Consider the following 25,188-nt stretch of genomic DNA (forward strand, 5'->3'; position numbering starts at 1 on the left):
TTATATATTCAATACAAGAAATGCCAATATTCAAGAAATATATTATATTATCAAAATTAAGCTAGCACAACTCAGCTTGTAAGTTAATTGAGTATGTCTCTTGTGAGACGATTTTACTAATCTTTATTTGTGAAATATGTCAATCTTAGCGATATTCACAATAAAAAGTAATATTCTTATCATAAAAGCAATATTTTTCATGGATGACCCAAATAAGATATCTGTCTCACAAAATACGACCTGTGAGATCGTCTCATACAATTTTTTGTCCAATAAAATAAATAATATACCACTAGAAGGGTGCGGATCGGGTCCGGGTCAAACAGGACCCAAATGTCACGTGCGAAGCACGCTGTGGTAACCGCCACACAAGCTTTCTTTTTGTATACGCGTCTGATTTCACTCGCTCCTCTCTCTTCTCTCGTTTCCTCCATCCCTAACAGCTCCTTCCGCTGCTCCTCCAATTTGATTCCAGATAAAGTTTGTAGCTTTAATACTTTTTTTTTTGGTATTAAGGATTTTGGGTTTGCTCAATTTAGTTTATTTGAAGATTCCGAAACTGTTAATGTGTTATTTTTCGAGTAAAAAAACGATGATCCACCTATATTTTCCTCTAATTTGTTGATATTTGCTAAATATTGATCTGGAAATATATCATGTGGATTCAGGGTGTGAACAATCGAGACACTTGAACTCCTTAAATGTCCAGGAAACCTAATTTTGTATAATTCAACCGGTTCTTTATTTAATATAATATTGTAGTTTCCTACATGACTTTGTTTAAAGGCGTGAATGGTTTAAATGTAAGGTTTAACTGCGTAGCATGATTGTATTCTCTAGTACATTTTAATGGCAAAAGATTTTCCTCTTTGCCGTATCCATAAATGTGAGCTGTTTTTTGGTTGGTTTGCTATTTTTTGTTATCTTCCCTTGTTTCTTGCTATATTGGTTGAAACTTTTGATTATGTGTTTGGGCTATCTCATACTGCAAACCAACTTCATAGATGAAAATTATGTTTTTTTGGAACTAATCTTACACCATGATGCTTCATCAATACGTGTTTCCTTATCTTGGTGAACAGCATAAATTTATTTATTCTTTCTCAGTCATAGTTTTACCGTTTTTTCAGGCGACATTATTTCTCAGTGTCTGGATGTCTTCAAGTACTACTTTCGCCAGCACTGTTACAACTCTATCCATTGGTATGTTATGTCATCTCAGAACATTTAAATTATTCAGATTTATTCATAACATTTCCTCAAATACCGTCGAGTAGTCTACCTCATCATTATTCAGATCTGTTTTCATGCATTTAAATGCCTGTGAACAATGTGAAATGAGCCATACTTGAGAGTGCACATACACTTAATGGTTAATGCTTTTGAATAACATTTTCACAGCAAGATCAGAAGATCAATGTCTGAAGCAAAAGAAGAAGGTCGGTTTCATTCCAGTTGGGCTTAAGCCACTCCAATTGCGGTTTCAGCCCTTCCAAAGCAGAGAAAGTGCTGCACATGCTTTTCGAGTAAAACACGCTGCCATATGTGCTGCTTCCCTGGTAATTATGTTGTACTTGTGCTTGAGATCACATTTACTTTTTGCCAATTGATTTTGTAATGATGACTTTAAGATAGGGTCTTATCTTTTTATTGAATCTTTATGTTTGGCACTAAGAGTTTCTTTTTGAAACAATCATCAGACTGTAGAAAAGATGCACTATTCTTGGTGAAGATTAACATATAAGGTTTAGTTTCTTTTGAGTCTATCAAGTGGTTGTGGCGATGCTGAGAGAGGAAAATATGTTTCACAGGATAGTTCTATGATCACAACTTGTATATTTATTTCCAAGTTGAGGGACTTTTCCAAAAACTTCAGGTGCATTTTTAAGTCCATGATGATATCCCTGTAAGAGCCCGGGTCATGGATGACCCGGAATATCAAATGGATTCCCAAATCCGAGTGAGTCTGCAGATGGATTCTTCTGGAGCCGGGCAGGCGCAAGTCCATGCTCTACTCTCCGGGCAGTCATAGGCCCGGGCTCTTGTATAAATCTCCAGGGAGGCATTCTACCCGGCCACCTCGATATGAGCACCGCACTCGAGTATACTAGCAGAATAGGATGTGGGCGACTGTCCCATCTCTGACAGGGAACCCGGGCCCCGGATACAGACCCTGACCCGAGAGGTCCTCAAACTTGGGCAAGATTAGAGCAGGGAGAAAATATCAAAATGCAATTACTTTCATTAAACCGGGGTGAAAAACGGGATTCCGGATCTTCAGACGCCCGGCAAGTTGTGCACTCAGTTATCTGAGGAATTTCCAATGAACTACTTGGCGAGCCACCGCCCAGTGAATAATTAGCCAATACCCGGGGTAAAAACTTCCCGGTCCGAAAAGTACCTCTGAAGCACCCGGGTGGAAGATATCCGGGGAAGAGACACGTTCTGACTACCACGTCTTCCGGACATCACGGAGCCCATCCTCCCACACTCCATGACCAAGTCCACTCCCAGTACATGGCCCACCACTTTGCAACGTGGCCCATGATCTCAAGTCATGGACCACCATCCGAACTTTACGGGCAAGTTATCCACCAGCTTCATCTATAAGTACCCTCCGTTGGTGTTTCACAGAGGTATCGACTCTTCTCTGAATACTCACAAGCACTCACAAATATTCTTACTTTCGAAGTTTTCCTTTGCGTACATCACTGACTTGAGCGTCGGAGTGGATACGCCGGAACAACTTCCGGCGCTCCCCTAACATTCTGTGGTTTCAGGGTTACTACTCAAATCATCCCGGGCGTTGTCGTTCAGGTGACAGGGAGCTCAACTACCCTGGGCCATCAGTAGCTCGTATTAACGTTCGCATATATATCTAAACACTCGACTTGGCAAATCGCCCACCCGGCTACCACCCGATTTGCCCGGTTGACTTCATTGGCGCCGTCTGTGGGAAAGTGAGTTCAAGACGTAGATATGGTTTCCATTCAAAAATAAGCCCAACTCTGCTTGGCAAACATACAAGTCCGACCTCACGCTCGGCACTCAGTAAGCCCAACTCTGCTTGGCAAACATACAAGTCCGACCAGCTCGGCACTCAGATTTTATGTGGGTTTTATATGAGCTCAAAGCTCAGCAGCTATCCCAGATTGGCATGGAAGAACATTTTCTATGCACTCATTAGCATACAGCTATATTAGTCACCTAATTTAGCTCAACCAGAGAAGTTCCACTCTACCGAAAATGAATTTGGATTCAATATTTCTCGGTTAGTAATTTGGTTTTTAAACTAATATAGCAGGAGAAGCAAAATTTTGAAAGTCCGGAAGACACGAGGTCCCGGCATCCTATTTAAAGTTCGGGAGACACGAGGCCTCGGCACTATATCTTAAGTCCAGGGATCCGTACCCTGGCTCGGGGCTCCGTACCTCGACCATTTATGAAGGACAGGGCTCCGCACCCTGGTTATCTATTAAGTCCAGGGATCCGTACCCTGGCTCGGGGCTCCGTACCTCGACCATTTATGAAGGCCAGGGCTCCGCACCCTGGTTATCTATTAAGTCCAGGGATCCGTACCCTGGCTCGGGGCTCCGTACCTCGACCATTTATGAAGGCCAGGGCTCCGCACCCTGGTTATCTATTAAGTCCAGGGATCCGTACCCTGGCTCGGGGCTCCGTACCTCGACCATTTATGAAGGTCAGGGCTCCGCACCCTGGTTATCTATTAAGTCCAAGGATCCGTACCCTGGCTCGGGGCTCCGTACCTCGACCATTTATGAAGGCCAGGGCTCCGCACCCTGGTTATCTATTAAGTCCAGGGATCCGTACCCTGGCTCGGGGTTCCGTACCTCGACCATTTATGAAGGCCAGGGCTCCGCACCCTGGTTATCTATTAAGTCCAGGGATCCGTACCCTGGCTCGGGGCTCCGTACCTCGACCATTTATGAAGGCCAGGGCTCCGCACCCTGGTTATCTATTAAGTCCAGGGATCCGTACCCTGGCTCGGGGCTCCGTACCTCGACCATTTATGAAGGCCAGGGCTCCGCACCCTGGTTATCTATTAAGTCCAGGGATCCGTACCCTGGCTCGGGGCTCCGTACCTCGACCATTTATGAAGGCCAGAGCTCCGCACCCTGGTTATCTATTAAGTCCAGGGATCCGTACCCTGGCTCGGGGCTCCGTACCTCGACCATTTATGAAGGCCAGGGCTCCGCACCCTGGTTATCTATTAAGTCCAGGGATCCGTACCCTGGCTCGGGGCTCCGTACCTCGACCATTTATGAAGGCCAGGGCTCCGCACCCTGGTTATCTATTAAGTCCAGGGATCCGTACCCTGGCTCGGGGCTCCGTACCTCGACCATTTATGAAGGCCAGGGCTCCGCACCCTGGTTATCTATTAAGTCCAGGGATCCGTACCCTGGCTCGGGGCTCCGTACCTCGACCATTTATGAAGGCCAGGGCTCCGCACCCTGGTTATCTATTAAGTCCAGGGATCCGTACCCTGGCTCGGGGCTCCGTACCTCGACCATTTATGAAGGCCAGGGCTCCGCACCCTGGTTATCTATTAAGTCCAGGGATCCGTACCCTGGCTCGGGGCTCCGCACCTCGACTATTCCCAAGTCCCGGGACATGCTCCCCGGCCCAAGGCTCCGTACCTTGGTTATTTATAAGTCCAGGGATCCGTACCCTGGCTCGGGGCTCCGTACCTCGACCATTTATGAAGGCCAGGGCTCCGCACCCTGGTTATCTATTAAGTCCAGGGATCCGTACCCTGGCTCGGGGCTCCGTACCTCGACCATTTATGAAGGCCAGGGCTCCGCACCCTGGTTATCTATTAAGTCCAGGGATCCGTACCCTGGCTCGGGGCTCCGCACCTCGACCATTCCCAAGTCCCGGGACATGCTCCCCGGCCCAAGGCTCCGTACCTTGGTTATTTATAATTCCAGGGATCCGTACCCTGGCTCGGGGCTCCGCACCTCGACCATTCTAAGTCCGGGAGATATGAGGCCCCGACAATCTATTTTAAAGTCCATGAGACACGAGACTCCGACATCTTATCTCAAGTCCATGAGACACGAGACTCCGGCATTTTATCTCATTTCTAGGAAACATGAAGCCCCCGATGCTTTTATAGAACAAGATTGATTATCTCTTTGGGAATCCAAGCATGACTGATCGGGACAGCGAGTATGACTCTAGCCCGACTATTTAAGGGATGTGTGATGATATCCCTGTAAGAGCCCGGGTCATGGATGACCCGGAATATCAAATGGATTCCCAAATCCGAGTGAGTCTGCAGATGGATTCTTCTGGAGCCGGGCAGGCGCAAGTCCATGCTCTACTCTCCGGGCAGTCATAGGCCCGGGCTCTTGTATAAATCTCCAGGGAGGCATTCTACCCGGCCACCTCGATATGAGCACCGCACTCGAGTATACTAGCAGAATAGGATGTGGGCGACTGTCCCATCTCTGACAGGGAACCCGGGCCCCGGATACAGACCCTGACCCGAGAGGTCCTCAAACTTGGGCAAGATTAGAGCAGGGAGAAAATATCAAAATGCAATTACTTTCATTAAACCGGGATGAAAAACGGGATTCCGGATCTTCAGACGCCCGGCAAGTTGTGCACTCAGTTATCTGAGGAATTCCCAATGAACTACTTGGCGAGCCACCGCCCAGTGAATAATTAGCCAATACCCGGGGTAAAAACTTCCCGGTCCGAAAAGTACCTCCGAAGCACCCGGATGGAAGATATCCGGGGAAGAGACACGTTCTGACTACCACGTCTTCCGGACATCACGGAGCCCATCCTCCCACACTCCATGACCAAGTCCACTCCCAGTACATGGCCCACCACTTTGCAACGTGGCCCATGATCTCAAGTCATGGACCACCATCCGAACTTTACGGGCTAGTTATCCACCAGCTTCATCTATAAGTACCCTCCGTTGGTGTTTCACAGAGGTATCGACTCTTCTCTGAATACTCACAAGCACTCACAAATATTCTTACTTTCGAAGTTTTCCTTTGCGTACATCACTGACTTGAGCGTCGGAGTGGATACGCCGGAACAACTTCCGGCGCTCCCCTAACATTCTGTGGTTTCAGGGTTACTACTCAAATCATCCCGGGCGTTGTCGTTCAGGTGACAGGGAGCTCAACTACCCTGGACCATCAGTAGCTCGTATTAACGTTCGCATATATATCTAAACACTCGACTTGGCAAATCGCCCACCCGGCTACCACCCGATTTGCCCGGTTGACATCAGTCCCTAATAAAATTAGTGAGATTTCTTGGAGGATGTCATGAACCTGTTTCTTGCATCCTAGCACTTGTACTTCTGGGAACTTGTTGAGGATATTTTAAACTTGAAGCGTTATTTTGGAAGTACAGCCTTCAAATATGTACTGATTGCTTATCTCAAACTGCAGAGTGCCACTTGTGCCGCAGAGCAGACTCAGACTGTTACCAGGCAATCGTCTACGATTACTGTTGCACCTATTCAAGGTAACACCCGCCTTCTTCATTCTACATTCTTTTATTTATGATTTGGAGTTAGATTTTTGTTTCTTTCTTGCTTCTCATCTTAACCTTTGAAGCCATTCTTTGGAGATGCACTCTTTCTTCTGTGCAAATGAGCCCCACATTCCCTTCAAGGTATTTGAATTTTGAAGTGATCTTGTAATGGATTCCAGGGAAAGAGAAATCTCCAGAACTTGATGATGGTGGAACAGGATTTCCACCGCGTGATGACAGCGGTGGAGGCGGGGGCGGGGGCGGGGGCGGAGGGCACTGGTCTGGGGGATTTTTCTTTTTCGGATTCCTTGCTCTCTTGGGCTTCTTGAAGGACCAAGAAAGCGAAGGACCTTACCGAGAAGAAAGGAGGAGACGAAGGGATTATTGATTATGATAATTACCACATATCTTGTGTTATGTTTCCATTTGCGTTAATTCATACATTATAACTTGAGATAGTTTTTTGATAGATTAGGTTGTAAGTGAGAGATATAACCCCTTGAATACGTGCTAAAAAAAATCAATAACGTTAATTGGCTCGATTCTGATCCAGATTTGTAACCCTTAATCGGTTAAAAGAAAATGAAATTTAATTCATATTTGCATGTGATCGCAATTATTTAATCAAATTAAATTGCTTAATGAAGCAGGAACGTTAAAATTTAGATATTTGTTGATTTTATTACAATCACCCAGGGTGAACCAAACGGCGATGACACACCTGAAACCTTTTTTTTAAAAATGTTCATTTATCGATGCAAGGATTTGATAAATCGGTTAGTTACTGAACACTATTAAACTGCTACTTAAATTGAGTAGTTAGGACATTAATTTTGATATTTTCGTTAATTGATTTGATTTTAGTTTCTTTTAACAGCATACGATGATCGTGGGCACATTTTTTTTTTCAGCGTGACTTTTTTCACTTTGACACATATTCCATCAACGATTCCAATTTTTATCAGAAGCAACCATATAAGAGTACAACTCGATTCTTGATAAGATTAATTCCATCAGAATCAAAATGATCACGTGAAGGTTTTCAAAACTCATGTAGCATATAGTTCCTGCTACAATATGGTTGCAGGTAAAGGAGGGCAAAAAAAAAAAAAAAAATAGCAGCAAGCTCCCCCCTACAACTTAAAAAAAACATTACATTATTAGAACAAAAATGGAAAAAAAAATAATTAAATTAAAGAACATCATTCTGGAACTTTAAACTACAACTCTAATCATTCTTTCCGAACTTCCACAAACAAAGATTATAATTGTAGTTCGCTTCCCAAAGGAAGCCAATCCAAGAAGTATGTCGGACATTAGCCAACAAAATGAGCCACTTTAATTTGTTTCCATCCAAATACGTGTTATAGCTACCTATTCTCAGATCCTACGCACAGAGACTGTGCACGAAAAACATAGAAATCACATTCATTCCTCTATGCATCATTACCTATTCTCAGATCCTATAACTGGAGACTACACAGTATGATTGGGTTGTCGACGATGGCAAAACTTGCACTCTTGTTGACTACCATCAGATCCTGTATGCATCTGTGTACTGATAGTGGTTAACAGAAAATACTTCAAAGCTCTCTCGAATCATACCCATTCGGGATATTTGCGATGTATGGAGAGACTAAACCATTTAACACAAACAAAAAGAGCTGGATCTTCTGCGACCATACAGAGTATTCCAGTCACCTTTCCAAAAATTGCCAGTCCCCACACTTTGTTTAAGCCTTCTAATGCTTTGGCTTATTCCAGGTTGTTTCAGATGTCACCGCATTTCCATAATAAACTTTCTTTGAAGAATCATCCCAGTAAGCCTGCAAAAACAAGGAAAAGGTGACTTAGGCAATATTTCCAGCAGTTAAAAAGGATCAGTTATTAAACATTCAAACAAAACAAAAAAGCTAACTTCGGCATATAGGAGAAACATACCATACGAACCTCAACATTTAGGCTACGTTTGGTTGGAAGGATAGGATAAACTAATGATTAGTATATAAATGATAAAGAAAATGATTGTAGTAGGATTGTAATATATGGTGTAAAATAATATTATGTTTGGTAAGATTTTTAAATATATGATAATTTTGAATTTTTTGATGAAAAGACAAAATTGCCCTTCCCCTTCTCGGCGGCGGCGGCGGCCGGCTGGCCGGAAATGGTCGGCCGGAAACGGCCAGCGGGGGGCGGCGGCCTGAAATTTCGGCCGGCGCCGAAATGGTCGGCGCCGACTCCGGCGGTCGGCCGGCGGCGGTCGTGGCAGCGGCGGCGGTTGCTGGCGGGAGGTGGTGGTGAGTTTGAATCTAGGAGAAGAGTAAAATTGGAAAAATAGGATGGATTAAGAGTAGATAAATAATACTAGGGGTGAGGAGGTATTATTTTAACCTACCTAATATAACCTAATCATTCATAGGAGGGATTGACTTGGTTAAATAATCACGCGTACCAAAAGCCGGATAAAATGAGATAAAATAATCTATCCCACTTTATCATTCGAACCAAACGCTCCCTCAACATTCCACAAGTTTACAATTTCGCAATAGGAACTACCAACTCCTTCACATTCGAGCTCGCCTTACAAAATAGTTAAAACTTATTGTTAGAAAATATCGTAAAACACTTTCATCATTTCATCCTCCTCCCAAAAACAGAAGTGAGAAGGGGAATTACAATAACTTCTGTCGAAACACAATTTCCAGGTTGAGACTTTACACATGATCCACCAGTGTCATGGCTTAGCGATCGCTCCAATAACTTAAAAGCAGCTCCCGCAAATGTGACATTTTTCCAACCTAGCATTTAACCGCTAGTGTTACCTTGTGCCCTGATTCGACACAATTTTAGCATGCTTTGGGTCTGAGGAACTAATTTGCGTTTGTTCTCGCCTGGCAAAATTTATTAACTCAAGTTACCAGAAGAGCGTGTTGTTACACACTTTGTGTCTTTTGATTCGTGCTCTTTGGCATCTGTTTCAATATGCCAGAAAGTTCTCTGCACTTTCTAAACTAACTAATGTATTGAATTGAGTTTATGAGTCGGGACCAAAAGAATATCTCAAGCAATTGGAGGAAAAATCAAAGAATGAGTTGACTGAAATGCGGGATCAATTCATACAGGGTATAAGATATCAGAAGAAATGAGTGAAAATAATCTCAACTTTTTTATGCATGGACGAGACTGTTTGTTATAAAAACAATATAGCAAATCAGCATATGGGATTCTTACTTTTCATCAGATCAGAGCATCATGCATTTTAATTACACTTATTATTCACATCCTTCCATGACATTGCATGAGACACAGTCATCAACTTAGTGTTGTATTTCCTATACGAGAATAAAAGCAGCTAAATAATACCTGCCACCCAGATGGAAGATCTCTTGAAAGTTCAACAAGATTGGGTTCTTCAGGTCCAGTGGGTTTTGAAACATTGTGTTCAGTTTCTTTCATTTGTTGGGCTCTCTTCCGCTTCACCCTTTCTCGCCTGTAACATAACATGCCAGTCGCCACATCTTTTACACCAAGGGGATTGATAAAATAGGGGTGTAAATGAACCGAGCGAGTTCGCGAGTTTTTCGAGTCCACTCGAAAAATATTTGATTCGTACTCAATATAATCAAATTTGAGTCAAACTCGACCCCAAATTATATATTTAATAGTTCACGAGCAACTCGCGAGCTTTAATATTTTATTAAAATAAAATAGTTATATGTTAAATAAATATTTTTCGAGTTTTTATTTTCGAATAGCTCGTGAATATTCTCAAATATTTTCAACCAAGCTCGGACTTGAGCCTTGATTCGACGAAAATATAAAGTTTTCGAATTTTAAATCGAACTCGAGCTAGAATTTGAGCCTTCAAATTTTGGTGATATTCGGTTCGATTCGATTTGTTTACACCTAGAGTCCTCGATGAGGTAACCACTTAATTTTTTCACAGGGTGACTCTAATCCCACATTCATGGGGTTATGTAGGGAGGATTCAAGCCTCAAGGTGTGCTCGAGAAACACAAGGAAAGGTCGAAACACACCGTATGAGGGTATTATAGCAGAATAAGGCCAACAATCAACTACACAAGCTTAATTTTAAATTTTGATCTACGGTTAGAAAGTTACCAATCACCACCCAGTGGCTGAAAATTAGCATTCTCTTTCGCCTCCCCACTGGCAATCTGCTGGGCTTGCCACTCCTGAAAAAAGAAATCAGTCAAAGAAACGGCGGAAGAAAGCCCAATTTAGTGATAATAGAAACATAACTGGAAGTGTGAAATTTCTGTACCTCAATTTCTCGTTGCCGTTTCCTCTCTAACATTTCATAAACGTTTTCAGGTTCTTCTTCCTCTTCATGCAACTCTTCTTTTGCAGCTTTCCACTGCGTATAGAAGGGATACATTCAATTTTGTATTTCAAGGTAAAAAAAAAACTAAGATAATTAAAAATAGATGAGTCAGTACCTTGTCCACCAAGCTGGAGACTTTCTTATTAGATCTCAATGTGGATACCATAGCAACATTTCTCTTTTTACTACGTGAAACTGTTAAGGTGGAAAAACCTAAAAATCAGGTGTTTGAAGCATTTTTAAAATCATTTTTAAAATCAAATCATGTGGTGCTGAAAGTCGGGCTATATATAAAGTCAGAAGCAATCATGTGTTATACTTGATGTTATGTCTTAAATGCAATAACTAGCACATAAGTTTACATAATCACACAATAATTATCTTGCTAGTTCCTATAAATTAATATCAGTACGTGCCACATTCATTAACTTTAACCCTCGTGAACAAAAAGAACACTTTAACAATTATTACCCTTGGATTGAACCTTGGAACTTGCAGCAGCAGCAGAAACAAAAGTTGGAGTATCAGAGGCTGACAAAGCATTAGCACCATGGCTCGTGGAAGTAGTTGATTGAGATCCATGGCTCGTGGAAGTAGTTGATTGAGATCCAATAGCAAGTTGAGCATCCAAGAACTCTGCCTCCTTTACAGACCCTTGACCATACTTGACAACACTAGGATTAGCTTTTGGAAATAAATCATAGGCAGTTTCTGCATGGGAACCTAAGGAACATGTAGTATCAATGTCCTTGTTTGTGAGAACAGTTTCACTTTGAATCCTTGAAGACTCCACAGCTGCACCACTCACCAATGAAGGATGATTTAGACTGCCATTTTGAAGGCCATAATATGAACTAGGTTCTCCGGGGTTGCCTACCAAAGGAGTGACTGCATAGATATTCGAAACTGGTTCATAATAAGGTGTTATATGGGAAGCAGAAACTTGCACTCCCTCAGGATGGGAATACAGAGTGGCGCCAGAAATTTCAGTGTTTGATTGCCCAAAATAATCAAGATTTGAGGAAGGATATGTCAGCACATAGTGCTCTGAATAAGGCAAAGAATGGACAGACTCGAAATGTGATGGTGGAGGATAAGATGTTTCTGGAGGCTCGTCAGGCGGTGGTGGGGGAAAAGGATAGTCATCAGGTGGTGGAGGGGGAAAAGGTTCATTATCAGGAGGTGGAGGGGGGCAAGGTCCGTTTTCAAGAGACAGTTGATGAATCCAACTTGTGGCAGGTGGTTGTACACTAAACATTTGCCCCTGCAGCAATGGCTCGTGGACTGCAGGAGGATGTTGTAGATTTGATTGTTCGTGGGATAGGATATCATAATGAGCACCTGATGCACCTCCAATAGATGATTTCAGTGAAGTAGATGTGTCCTCGACTTCCATGTCCACATCCATGTCCACCTCTTCTCCACAATAAACAACAGATTTGGATATTATTTCACTTTGCACTTCAAGCCCAACGATTTCATCCTTTCCTTCAGTCTCAGTATTAGAACACGTGATGGGATTAACCAGCGAAGACACAAGTCCAGTTGTGGTGGCAAGATCACTATAAGCTTCAATATGTGACTTCTCAAAAGTAGAATCAGGATGATTTGATTCTTTAGCAGCCTGACATGGTCCCTTCTTTTCATTTGAATCAACTTTGAAGGCTTCTTGTGATTTAACAGTAGCTTCATATTCACCTATAGGAGCAGAACCATATTGCCGAATAGCATCATCTATGGCTGCATCAAGTCGTTTTAACTGTTCCTCAGTATACAACCAAAATTGAAGTAAGGCTGATCCATGAGATGCTAAAGTCATAATGTCGGAGAGTCTGATCTCAACTTCCAATTTGTATTTTAATTTAATATCTTGCCATTGCAGATTCCAATTCAAACTGAATTGAACAGATAGAGAAGAATCAGTTAAGTAAACTAAATGAAAGGGGTAAACTCACTTTATTAACTGGATATAGAAAACTAAAGAATCTGCATGGCTTAGTCTTCATTTTCATATAAAAAAGGCACACTCTGTGATAATTGGAACGGAAATGAAGATACGATATGGACAGCTAAACTCATACCTTTCCAAAGAGTTCAATCGCTCTAACAGGATGTCACAATGCTTTAACAGACGCGCAACAAAATGAGTCCCTGATTTGCAGTCTATAGAAAGTAAATTGCAGTTATATTTAGCATCATTAACTACTGGAGCATCATCAAGCAAAGAAGTTTGACAATTTTGACAGGCATCTGTATTTGCTATTTCATTACCAAGAGAATCACCCTTGGATCCTTCCTCAAATCCATTTGCTTCTGCCCCTTTACTAGAATTACCACTAGTTTTGTAAATGGCCTCAGAACCTTCTTTAAGTTTCTCAAACGTTGCATCTTCTTGTTCTACATCCACAGATGTTCCTGATGTATCACCAACAGTTTTCTCTGGATGACTCACAACAGTGGCCTGAGCCAACACGTCAGGTACTTCCCATGAAGTTTCACCAGTTAAAATATTCCAATAATAATATTGACTACTCTCTTCATGCAACACCTTTTTCCAGCTTGAACTCTCGTCTCCAACTGGTTCACTATGTGTTGCAGCATGTATACCTTCTTCAATCGCCTTTGTTTCTCTGTGCAAATCATCAGTATAACTAAATGAACTGACTCCTTTCCCAAATTTTTGCAAAAGATCCTGCGACACAGAATCATCATTATCCATCTCAAGCTGTTTCACCACTTGAACAGAAGGATCATTCACATCATCAGTTCCAATATCTTCAGTTGTTTCTTCACCAATGCCTTTTGTCTGTAAAAAATATCAACATAAATTTAGGGCAACCAGCAATAAAGGAGTTAAAGATAGCAAAAATTGACATCCATGAAATGAAAAAGGTGAAAGTAGTATAGAAAATCCCAAAACTGAAATTTCAAGTGCCAGCAATCAGCTTGTGCCTCAGGATATCTGGATGTGCAATCAATTATCAGTACTGAATGTACAAGACACTGAGGAAACAATGCATACCTTGGCAAGCCACTTCTCCGGCAGTGCGTATATATTTAAAGTTAACAAGGTGTACACAATGGGGCCAAACCTCAAAGGTGTGACAGGTGATAGTTATTCCTTTTTGCTAACAGACTAATGAATTTTTGTTATCTTACTATTTAAGAGTCGTGAGTACATATTCACTTATATATGATGACTTGTTATCAGAATATTTAGATGTTTGCATATATTATCACTTGGTGCGCTCCCCTTCAGCAAAGCGCATTCCTCGCCTTGCCCCCAGATCTACGCCGCAACACAAACATCACATTTGAGAGTAAACAATAGAACATACATAAAGTTCAGAAAGCTACAAAGTCATTAAAATGTAAATCAGGTCCTCCATCTATATATGAATAGCTGGTTTAAAATTAAAATCTAAAATTTGGGTCATCTGCTTCTGGGGGTGCATATGCTTCTATGGTTGTCCACAAGTTGGTTGATTGCGCAAAACTGGAACACATAACACAATCAAGCCAAAAAAAAATCAGCTTGTTTTCCAGTAGTCTTTCAGTTCGGTATTTGGTTTGATTTCAGCATTTGATGCTGATTAATCGAATTGTACTGAACAAAACAATTTTTAATTAAAACATGAAACAGCTTAGCACCATTAATATTTAAATAATGAAATAAGGAAAATACTATGTCAGTATATCTTCAACAATAACATAAATATCTAGCTCTAGAATAAAATAAAGGGATAGTCTTTTGACTGTTAATACTCTGGGTTTGATAGAACTTTCACTTCATAACCAAACAAAATTATTTCATTTGGCATCCATTTTGGTAAATCTCATAACCAAAGTTTCGGTTCAACTCAGCTCAATCATACTGAAGAAGCATTGCTACATGCTTCAAAGGTTTCAAAGTCCGCCTGGTTCTGCCAATAACACAGCAGACAATAGAAGCCACTGCTAGTAAACTCACCGTGTCATCAACCTCATAAGATGGGTCCTTGGCAGCACCAGCATCTTGACCTTCGCTCAGAAGTTCATCCACGTCATCATCACTGTATTGCTCGAGAAGCATAAGAGGATTATTTAGCTGTGGACCTGCAGACAAACCACCATACAGTCAAATGCCACAGAAATTTCAAAGTGCCTGATAGCTGTAGCAACAAATGGTACTATTTAAAAGAACAATCATTCAAAACACTGGTTAACAGCCAATTTAAAAGAGGCCAAAGGTTTAGGCATTCTGCAAAACCACCCCACCTGTAGAAAGTGGAATGCATCAGCATCGCCCAAAAGCAAATAAAGCCAAAGACATACGAACCAATATCGAAAAAGTTCCTTCTCTGATCTTCAGACCACCTTTGATGCCGCCAAAATAAGAGACTGACAAGTCGATAGTTAACAGAATAATGCACTGTGGCAGGGAGGAGATGTAGGCTGATAACCATTTGATTGTTCCCAATGCCACAGCCATCCTACAGTCTGAGAACAACAATTTTTGGGGGTGCTAATAACAAATCTTGTAGCAAAAATACTGTTTATTTTTCCACCAATATTAAGTGTTCACATCATATGTCTCTACAAAGAGCAGTCCTTGAAGAAAACTGATGGAACCCACCTGAGGAAGAGGGTGAATCAGGTAACTCGGCCTGAGTTCTGGAGTCACTGTCCCCTCCAAGTTCGTCCTGAGCAGAGGAGCCACCCAAATCTCCTAATAAATGGCAATAAACGTATGTAAGTAACAATCAGGTCAAATAAAATGTTCCATACAGATGCTGACATGAATATATCAAATAACTGTTCTATAAAACAGCATAATCCCGAAAAAGAGATACCGGAATTGAAGGAGGTCAACTGGGAGAAATAATATCAATAGTCATTGTTTTCAGCTAAGGTTCAATTGGATACATAATTGTGATCCATTCAGCACCGAATTTTCAATATCTAGGATAGTGCGGAAGCGTGACTAGATGATTTTCTCAACCAATTCCACCCGACTTCATTCCGCAATCAATCGAAGTATTTAGCATTGAGATATCAAACAAAACTTATACACCTTGCATTGACAAAAAACAGCAGCCCAGGACCCCAAAATCGTAAATTTAAATAATAATACAATTACGCATACCGGATGGTTCCACACACAAATCAAGCTTAACTCTGCGACCAGCGGCGCTTATGGCGGCAATTCGACGCTCCTTTCGCCTTCCCATCGATCGAGAATCCGAAGATTTTCAGAAAGAAAAACTCTATACGCCAGCTGATTGATTATCTAATGGAAGCCCTAAGCCCTGAATGCTTTATTACTTATTATTAATTATTTAAAAAAAAAATTAAAGTCTCTTGCATTTCTCCTCGATTCTTCCATATTTATAGAATCGATACCCTGATGGACTCGAATTGGACTGCATGATCCACACGTCTAGGCCCACTTTTGTTATAGATCAACTCGGCCCATCTACGACTCTTCGCCAGAAGATCTTTTAATTTTAATTTTAATTTTAATTTTAATTTGGATTAACTTTTTGGCTTGATATTTACCATATCTCACTTACAAATATAACATGGATAAAAATGTTTGAGTGTTTGTGAATGTCAAATTCAGTTTCAGCTTCTATAATTTTCATTTCTTCTGCTTTTTGTTTCGGGTTTAAAATTACAAGTTGGTATTTATATCTTTATAATATTTATCATATTAATTTTTTAATAATATTTTATATTTTTATATAATTTGCATTTTTATATTACTTTATACATATTTTGTGTATTTATATAAATCTTTTCATTTTTATTTGTATTAATCTTATAATAATTTTTTAAGCATGTATGTTATAAAAAATAAATGAATTTTGATACAATATTCATAATGTATTAATAATTATATAAACAAATTGTTGATGATATGAATATCAAATTTTAGATAATTAAAAGAGGTCGATTTTATATGGTTTAAGGATATGATTGTCATTTAACTAAAAGTTAAGTTTGTAAGCAATTATTCAAACTTTAGTTTGTATTAGCATTAAATTTTAATTACCAAATACTCCCTATTTTAGTTTCTCACTAACTTCGAAATAACGTATAGTATGAGAAATTTAAAATAATTAAAAAAATCTCCAAAACACTTCCTTAGTCTCTTACACACTTAGGGTATCAACGCCATTTTGGCGCAGGGTTTCTTCCCCAATGGAGCTGCGCTATTTTGCCAAATTAGCGCAGCTCCATCTCCTCTGCGCCAAATTTGGCGCAGAGGAGAGCTCTGCGTCAATTTGGCGCAGAGCTCTTTAATTTTTTTTATTTTTATTTTTGTTTTTATTTACTATAAATATTTATATTAAAAATTATAAATATTATTTAAATAATAATTTAATATTAATATATTATTTTAATAATTAGATATAATGATTTATAAATAATAATTAAGGAATAATTTGATTTAATAAATAATAAGAAAAAGTTAAATAAATAAATAAAAATAAGGAATAATTTGATTTAATGATTTTTAATTAATATAATATGTATTAAATATTTTTAATAATAATATTATATAAATGAAGAGTAAAATTAAATCGTGTTGATATAAAATATAATTCATAATAAAAATTCAAACACAAAAAAATTAATTATAATTATAATACTAATATTAACATTAATTATAATTATATTGTTAAATTTGTAAATAAATAGGAAACAAAAAGAATATTTTAGGAATATACTTTTTAGTGTAAGATTTGAAGTAAATGGGTTGGAGATGGATGTTATATTTGGTGCAGAAACTGCACTATTTTGGTGCAAAAACTGCACCAAAATAGATTTATGCAATATATCTTACATTTCTGCACCAAAATAGATTTATGCAATATATCTTACAATTCCCTTTAACTTCTTGGTCTGCTTACAATTTATAGCACTGTGAAAATTGGGTGGGCCTGCTTGCCATTTTGGTAAGTTGAACCCACTTATTTTATGTGATCGGATGACGGATGATCTAGCTCACCAGACCTAAATAATTTGTGTCAGATTTGACAGGTCGAGATATTTATAACTCAATCCATTTATCTTATGGGACCGATTCGACGAACATAATTGTAATGACTCGAGTTAATTGGCAAAACCTCGATGTACATTTTGGCTTATGAGATGAGAGAATGATATGATATGGATAATAAATTAACAAATATAGACAACTTGGTAATTTACAATTTAAATCTTTATAGAACTTTAGACAACAGTTCAGTAAAAAAAATGTATAATCAACTAGCTCCCTAGGGGTGTCTATGTTGGTGAAGCTAGTAAAGTAAGTGATTTTTTAGCCTAACGATCATGATTTCGATTTCGTCTATCAACACTTAGAGCTTCACATGACTTGTCAATGCGGTTTACCCAATTTTGTGTTGTTTGCATACAACAACATTAGTCATAAGGATAAAATATGTAGGTTTCCTACACCATAAAAAAAATAATTAACTAAAGTCTAATTATTCATATCCAACAACTTCCAAAAATATGACAGGTCCCACAAATTTAAATTCAATTTAAATATTTTCAATAATCATTGTAATGGTGTGTGTGTATATATATATATATATATATATATATATATATATATATATATATATATATATATATATATATATATTAGTAAGTTTCTACCAAATTTTTTATTAAATAAAAAAATAAAAATATTTCTTAATATATTTAATAATATTACAATTTTCAGTTGAAAATAACAATAAAATAAATTGTCTTTTCAAATTTTTTTTTGGAAGTTTTCATGCCTTGGATAACACAATTTGAATTATTTGATAATTAATATGTAATAAATTAAAATATGAAAATTAATAAAATTGTCGTAAAACATATCAATTTTCTTTTCAAATTTCAGTTTTAAAATTGAATTTACTGAAAATATAAATTTAACTTTTAATTTTAAATTTAAATATCTTGAAAAAATAAATAGCATTCAAAGATTTGACATCGGTTCAATCACATGATTTAATATATTGGTTTAATCACACGATTCATATTAACGAGGTTGTGCTGAATACAATTTGAATTCAAAAATATATAAGATAAGTTTTTGCTTAAAATACTAAGCTCTCGTCAAAAAGACAATTCAAAAAAAATATATATATATCGTTAATCTCGAAATATGTGAACTGCAATAAATGATTGATAACATTTAATTTTATGCTATTTTTATTGATATTTTTATAATAAAAAATTATATATATATATATATATATATATATCTTTTTTTTCAAAAATTTCAAATGTGAATAAAAGAAATTTGAAAATATAAACTTCAATTATTTTTTGAATTAATTATATCAATTCTTTTATTAGTTTAAATTTGAATTTAATTTATTTTTATATCAGTTTAAATATAATCTATAAATTATGTGCTTTTTTATGTTTTTATTCAAATTGAAACTGAACTCAATCAAAATAAACTAATTTTAACTCATTCAAAAATACATTTAGTGTTTAAATTCTTCTTAACTCGTTGATATAATCTATCAGCATATGGAAACAACATAAATTCAAGTTAAAATATATTTTTCATTATCAAAATTTATTATTATTTTTCTGTAAATTTATTTTTTATTTATGGGTGTTATTTATATTTAATTTATTTTATATAGTTCACACGCACACACATATATAAACAATGTTTTTGCCATATCTAGAGAGTTTTTCGTTAAAGATAATATGTTAAAAAAAATTATCATTATTAATATATTCACATACCACATTAGTATCTGAAACAAATAGGAAATAAATACGTAACTAAATGTGAATTGTTTTCAATTTATTTTTTAAAATCAAAATTAAAATTTGATGTCTTTTGAAATTATAAACTACATTTAAGTGTCTGCATTGATTATATCATTGTATTTAGTTTCGATTAAGGTTTTAAGTTGTGTGTTATTTTTATGGAATTTATATTTACTACTCTATATCATATTAAATAAAATATAAAAACTTTTATATAATATTATGTTTTTCAATTTTTTCAAAAGAGTATGTAAATTGTTGTTATGCATCTTAATAGAATTTTAAAATATGTATTTTAATATAAATAATTTTAATATATCCAAAAAATAATTACTTTTCTAACCAAAATTTATTCATATAATGAATGACAAAAAATTTGAATTTTTAAAAATGTTTATTTGTTATTTAACTTTTGATAAATAAAATAATATGAGATTTATAAATATTTTTCTATTTTTTTTATTATAGCAGTTTCATTTAATGAAAATAATAAGTAAATTTAACGACAAAATATTGTTATCATCATTATCATTTGAGTGTTATTTCAAATGATATTAATATTTTAATATAATATTTTTTATAATAGTATTTTAATTTTAAAAACATTCATTATATTATATCAATAATTTTAAATAATTATAAAAAAATTAATACTCACTAATTTTAATAATTAATTATATAAAATAACAGTTTGTGATGAAATACTAGTAAAATTGTAAAAAAGAAGTATTTTTTCCTTAATTTATAGTGGTAATCGAAATAAAAAAATAAAAAATTATTAATTCATAACAATGAAAATGAGCTAAAATAAGATGTGTTCCAATGGTCGAGAGGCTACCACCCAATCTACCCGGCGGAAGCCTACTCCCCCTTTCACCTGTCAACATCTCAGTTTCCCAATTCTTGAAATTATTCTGAATCCAATTAGAACAAAGGAAAAAAAAAATCAATCTTTTGTCCAAGATTGTGCGCTTCCCCCACTTTCTATTTCTCAATCAAACAGCGGTTGCTCGATCCATCTTGTTTAACTGATCTTGCCTGAGGAGGTAAAAAGATATCTTGATTGTAAAATCCCAATCTGCAAATTTATATGTTCCTTTTTTTAGCTCTTGAGATCCAGAACTGATTTGGGAATGTTGAATTGTGTACCCTAATCCTAAGCTGCAGCGGAAGTTTGGTATTTTTCTCTGTTTTTAGTGGATCTAACATGAAATTCAGGCTTTTTAATTGGATATTTGCTGTGAGTATCCGTCCCATAGTTTATATTTATTGGGATCCAACTAAATATCGGGTTGGATTGGGTCATCCGTTTGGTTATCCGGGACATTATAGTTTCGAATTGTGCTAATCGAGGGTTAGCGAATTTTGAAGTAGACGGCATGATTTGGTTTAGTAAATTATGTTACTTGATAGGCAGATGTTGTTGGAATAGTTCTTTTTAATGGCATGGCTGTTTCAAAATTTTTATGCTGAAGATGGGAATTTAGAGAATGCTTGTATTAAATGTCAAAGTGTCGTGTAAAACTGTGTTATATTTGTAAATGAGGAAAATACTATGTCCCTTTGTGGAAGGTGTTCATGATCTTTAAATTGTAGGTCGCCCCATCTTTCAAAATAAAAAATATTTACAATTCTGAAAGTTTATTTCAATTATATTGTTTCACGTACATAAAAAGTGATTATCAGGTATTAGTTTTGTAAAGATCAAAATTTCACCAGCTTCATTTTGTGCTGAAGCACGTGATTTGGAGAATGGTCCAAAGGTGGGTTTTTGTACAATTATTTTTCCTATTCTTATATCGTATTGCAACTTTATATTGTTTTATATTAGTATAATTTTATCCTTTTTTACAGGAATGGAGTGTATTAATGTTCAAGAAAGACCATGTTGCAGTGCTTAGCAGGGTTCAAGCATTTATGTGCTTCATTTCTTCAATGCTTTGAACTTGATACACAATCAAGGGGCCTTGAAGATCCTGAAATTCTTGCCAGGGAGACTGTCTGTATGCATCACATCCACAATCTTTTATTAATCAACCTCTTCAACTACCACGTCCAACCCCTATGAAATTAAACAAATGGAAAAGGAATGTGTAATATACAATGGACAGTATAAGAATGTGGATTTAAGATATTCTATCTCCATTTCTGATCGATTGTTGAAAAAGTGAGATTTGATTTTTTTAACCTTTTTGATCTCAAAAGACAGTGGTTTTGAGGTATTGAATCTTATCCTTACCTCTAGATAAGATGGTATTTTTTTGACCTAAACTTTCCATTTTTATGAAATGAAAATTTCGTTAAATCGCCTAAAATGGAAAATTATTAACTTAATGAAACTCAAAGGGAATGTTTCACTGTAAAACTGGTGACAATTGAAGCACATTAATCCAGATCTTCATGAAAAGAAAACTATCCGCCTTACTTTTGAAAGGCTAACACCTGATATTGTTATTCAGTCGCTATCGCCGTGAAAAGTGTTGATGGAGACGGGTCATAATCACTGTTATCTTGTTTGCTGATTTCTTGGATCCCCATTTTCTTTTTGCTATATTCAGATGCTATTCTTTAGCATGGCTAGATGTGCATCTAATTTGTAATTGAAATTTCCTTTTATTGCAGTTAGTGTAAGTGAAATAGAAGCACTTTATGAGCTGTTTAAGAAGATCAGCAGTGCTGTGATTGATGACGGGCTGATCAACAAGGTTCTTAGTATATTAGCACAGATCAAAGATTTTGTGTGTCATTTTTAGCACCGTAACCCTTTCAAACATCAGTCATGTAATTCAAATTTCTCTGTTTATTTTGCAGGAAGAATTTCAGTTAGCATTGTTTAAGACAAACAAAAAAGAGAGTCTGTTTGCCGATCGGGTACTTCACAAATTTAAGCATGTTTTGTCTGCAATTCTTAGATGCATACAGTTTCTGGGTGGATGTTTTTAAGTAAAAAGTGTGTTATCATGCATTATAAGAGTTCTTTTCATGTATGACGAGTGTTCCCAAAGGGCACAGCATGCAGTAAGATCGTAGTTTTACATTTAGACATATCTTGACGCAAATGATATGTTGGAAATCATGTGCAACTATTTTAGCGAGACTTGGAAATGCATCTCTCATTAATTATAAGTAATCCTGGGGGTAACACTTCTCATTTACACATTTCTTGGAGCAGGTTTTCGACTTGTTTGACACCAAACATAATGGAATTCTTGGTTTCGAGGAGTTTGCCCGTGCACTATCTGTATTCCATCCAAATGCTTCTATTGATGATAAGATTGAATGTATGTTGAATATCTGATACTCCCATTATGAGGCTCTGTTTAGCTCTTGGAGACTTTCTGATATTCATACCATTTTAACTTATAAATTTTTCCCACTGCAGTTTCTTTTCAATTGTATGATCTCAAGCAGCAAGGTTTTATCGAGAGGCAAGAGGTGAACATTTCTCACTTTGTATTTTTTGTTCTAGGGGAGACATATTTCTGTTGACCGAAGTCTAAGCTGCAGCTTTTGTAGTTCAGTCTATTTTTTCTGGTATCTTGACTACCTACTCCTTTATTTGTCAGCTTTTATATACCATACACATACAGATGTACATATATGTATGTATATACTATGATTCATAAGTAAGTAGATGTTACGTATGCTTAGAAGCAAGACAAATGGAAACCTTTTTTGCCACATGTATTACATTTTTGCTGGATGCTTATGCATTGTGTGGAGCATATGTGTTGTTTTAACTACGATGTACCACATGTAATGCTTCATGTGTCTGTGTGTTGTGATTATTTTATCATACATCGCTTTTGCAGGGGATTTTTAATAATATAGGTCTAATAATGTTATTCTTCGTTTTATTTTTTTATCTGGGAAAAATTGTAGTTTGAATAAATTTATATAGTTTTTTCCTTTTGGTAGTATCTTCTAAGGATCGCAATTTATCTTTTGCTTTTTAGTACCTTCTAGTTTTGTTTCAGTTGCAACTGGTTGGCAGGTTGGGCATGGAATTTCACTGGTGTCAACAGTAATACAGACCTTTAAATTTGATTGAATGTGTGATATTTGGAAATTTGAGGAGTCCTACAATATATCGAGTTACTTTTGTGCTAGTTGTTCAATCTAAAAAGAGGGTGACATGCTTTATGAAAATATTTAAGCTGAAATTTGGTGTTCACCATGTCCACATACTTTATAATTATACCCTACATAACAATTTCCCGGAGTTGACCTATTTTATGTACTAACACTGTGGCCAAATCGTTCAAAATGTTGAAGTCGTCTAATTTTAATAACATATTGATTATACTACTTGGAATATACAGGTAAAACAAATGGTGGTTGCCACTCTTGCTGAATCTGGTATGAACCTGTCAGATGAAGTTATAGAGAGCATCATTGACAAGGTTGTTCATCTACCTAACTTTGTTTTGACCTTCTGCCCCCCCCCCCCCCCCCACCCCCAACAAAAAAAAAAAAAAAACCCACGCAGAGAAAGCATGGTGAAGTTTAGTTAGTGAATGAAACTCGACAACTGTTCATTGAATCGAACCACTCAATTGAAAAGCAATTCTAAGTTTGGCTTCTTGTCATAATATTGCTGAGATTATTAGCAGTCAATCGATAACACAAGCATTGGTTAATCGATGCATGGTCATTTGTATGTACTTTTTTTTATTGTATCGTGGATATTTGTGTTTTATTTCAGACCTTTGAGGAAGCTGATACAAAGCATGATGGAAAAATTGATAAAGAAGAATGGAGAAGTCTAGTTTTGCGTCATCCTTCGCTTTTGAAAAATATGACACTTCAATATCTCAAGTATGTGCCAACTTCGTTGTCCGCATATCTACTTCTACTTTAACTTCACGCGATTGGGATTTGGGAAGTGTGCTTGATAAACCCAAAAAGGATAGGCTATAGTGAAATAATTCTGTGCCTGTCCAAAGTGAGAAATTGTACTTGTTGAAAAAATTGAATATCTTGAGGTAAAAACGCACAACCTGAATCTTTGGGAATCATGGTACTGCCATAAAAGTTTCACAAGATCATAAAATATTGTACTTGTGTGTGAATTTATGCCGTGCATCCTAAGTTTGCTGATCACATGTTCCTAATTAACAGGGACATCACGACGACGTTCCCAAGCTTTGTATTTCACTCGAGAGTTGAGGATACTTGATTCCAGATGTTGCATCGAGCCGTCTTCTTGTTTATAAATGTGGTGATCTGTTTCTTATCAATGACTCTGCCATCTCGTGTGACAATTTTGTTACATTGTGTTTGTTTTAAACCTTGTCATGCTTTGATACACCGAAATCGTGGTTTGGCTTCGGATTTGATCATTCAGTTGATTGTAAATGAGACTTGATAAAATTCGAAATGGACCGAGAGTTGACATGCAAGTTTGAAGCACCCACAAGAACCTTACGACCAGAAAAACCTTGTCCTAAATGTCATTTTTGGTGTCGTCGGGGTATCCAAAATGGTGAATTATGTGGTTCTAATTTAAAAGTATGTTTCTTGTGAGATGATCTCACGAATATTTA

The 25,188-nt window shown here is 37.0% G+C and overlaps 3 protein-coding genes across 18 annotated transcripts; 2 read left to right on the top strand and 1 right to left on the bottom strand.

Moving 5' to 3' along the window:
- The first annotated feature begins 363 nt into the window (after positions 1-363).
- LOC140828952 (uncharacterized) lies at positions 364-7,116 on the top strand. The gene is made up of 5 exons (XM_073191833.1): positions 364-480; positions 1,131-1,203; positions 1,402-1,559; positions 6,435-6,510; positions 6,699-7,116. Exons 2-5 carry the CDS (start codon positions 1,155-1,157, stop codon positions 6,905-6,907), a joined length of 492 nt encoding a protein of 163 aa, XP_073047934.1. The 5' UTR covers positions 364-480; positions 1,131-1,154; the 3' UTR covers positions 6,908-7,116.
- A 588-nt stretch (positions 7,117-7,704) lies between these two features.
- LOC140828953 (uncharacterized) lies at positions 7,705-16,191 on the bottom strand. Of its 12 annotated transcripts, none has more exons than XM_073191839.1 (11): positions 15,993-16,191; positions 15,483-15,575; positions 14,838-14,962; positions 13,139-13,673; positions 12,949-13,030; positions 11,339-12,762; positions 10,983-11,062; positions 10,808-10,900; positions 10,645-10,718; positions 9,886-10,012; positions 7,705-8,345 (listed from the first exon to the last, which is right to left on the bottom strand). In XM_073191839.1, exons 1-11 carry the CDS (start codon positions 16,075-16,077, stop codon positions 8,262-8,264), a joined length of 2,802 nt encoding a protein of 933 aa, XP_073047940.1. In that variant the 5' UTR covers positions 16,078-16,191; the 3' UTR covers positions 7,705-8,261. The 12 variants fall into 12 exon arrangements, with proteins under 12 accessions (XP_073047940.1, XP_073047936.1, XP_073047938.1 ...); XM_073191835.1 differs by having other exon boundaries at positions 11,339-11,415; positions 11,446-12,762; positions 12,949-13,673; XM_073191837.1 differs by adding an exon at positions 15,186-15,346 and having other exon boundaries at positions 12,949-13,673; positions 15,993-16,039.
- Positions 16,192-20,444: 4,253 nt separating this feature from the next.
- LOC140828955 (calcineurin B-like protein 3) lies at positions 20,445-25,044 on the top strand. Of its 5 annotated transcripts, none has more exons than XM_073191847.1 (10): positions 20,445-20,688; positions 21,329-21,405; positions 21,497-21,645; positions 22,265-22,347; positions 22,454-22,513; positions 22,815-22,923; positions 23,025-23,077; positions 23,965-24,045; positions 24,348-24,460; positions 24,764-25,044. In XM_073191847.1, the coding sequence occupies exons 3-10, from the start codon at positions 21,528-21,530 to the stop codon at positions 24,819-24,821; spliced, it is 675 nt and encodes a 224-aa protein (XP_073047948.1). In that variant the 5' UTR covers positions 20,445-20,688; positions 21,329-21,405; positions 21,497-21,527; the 3' UTR covers positions 24,822-25,044. The 5 variants fall into 5 exon arrangements, with proteins under 5 accessions (XP_073047948.1, XP_073047950.1, XP_073047951.1 ...); XM_073191849.1 differs by having other exon boundaries at positions 20,449-20,688; positions 21,319-21,405; XM_073191850.1 differs by having other exon boundaries at positions 20,449-20,688; positions 21,380-21,405.
- The last annotated feature ends 144 nt before the right edge of the window (positions 25,045-25,188 follow it).

This window comes from Primulina eburnea, chromosome 4 (assembly GCF_022965805.1).
Source record: "Primulina eburnea isolate SZY01 chromosome 4, ASM2296580v1, whole genome shotgun sequence".
Classification (NCBI taxonomy): Eukaryota; Viridiplantae; Streptophyta; class Magnoliopsida; order Lamiales; family Gesneriaceae; genus Primulina; species Primulina eburnea.

Excerpts from the sequence above, each read along its gene's own strand:
- LOC140828952 (XM_073191833.1), top strand. The coding sequence starts at position 1,155 with ATGTCTTCAAGTACTACTTTCGCCAGCACTGTTACAACTCTATCCATT. Across the intron at positions 1,204-1,401 it reads TGTTACAACTCTATCCATTG|CAAGATCAGAAGATCAATGT; the intron begins GTATGTTATGTC and ends ACATTTTCACAG. Across the intron at positions 6,511-6,698 it reads TACTGTTGCACCTATTCAAG|GGAAAGAGAAATCTCCAGAA; the intron begins GTAACACCCGCC and ends AATGGATTCCAG.
- LOC140828953 (XM_073191834.1), bottom strand. The coding sequence starts at position 16,077 with ATGGGAAGGCGAAAGGAGCGTCGAATTGCCGCCATAAGCGCCGCTGGT. Across the intron at positions 12,763-12,948 it reads CGATTGAACTCTTTGGAAAG|TTTGAATTGGAATCTGCAAT; the intron begins GTATGAGTTTAG and ends TGTTCAATTCAG. Across the intron at positions 10,013-10,644 it reads CAGCCACTGGGTGGTGATTG|GCGAGAAAGGGTGAAGCGGA; the intron begins GTAACTTTCTAA and ends GTTATGTTACAG.
- LOC140828955 (XM_073191847.1), top strand. The coding sequence starts at position 21,528 with ATGTTGCAGTGCTTAGCAGGGTTCAAGCATTTATGTGCTTCATTTCTT. Across the intron at positions 23,078-23,964 it reads GTTTTATCGAGAGGCAAGAG|GTAAAACAAATGGTGGTTGC; the intron begins GTGAACATTTCT and ends TGGAATATACAG. Across the intron at positions 24,046-24,347 it reads TAGAGAGCATCATTGACAAG|ACCTTTGAGGAAGCTGATAC; the intron begins GTTGTTCATCTA and ends GTTTTATTTCAG.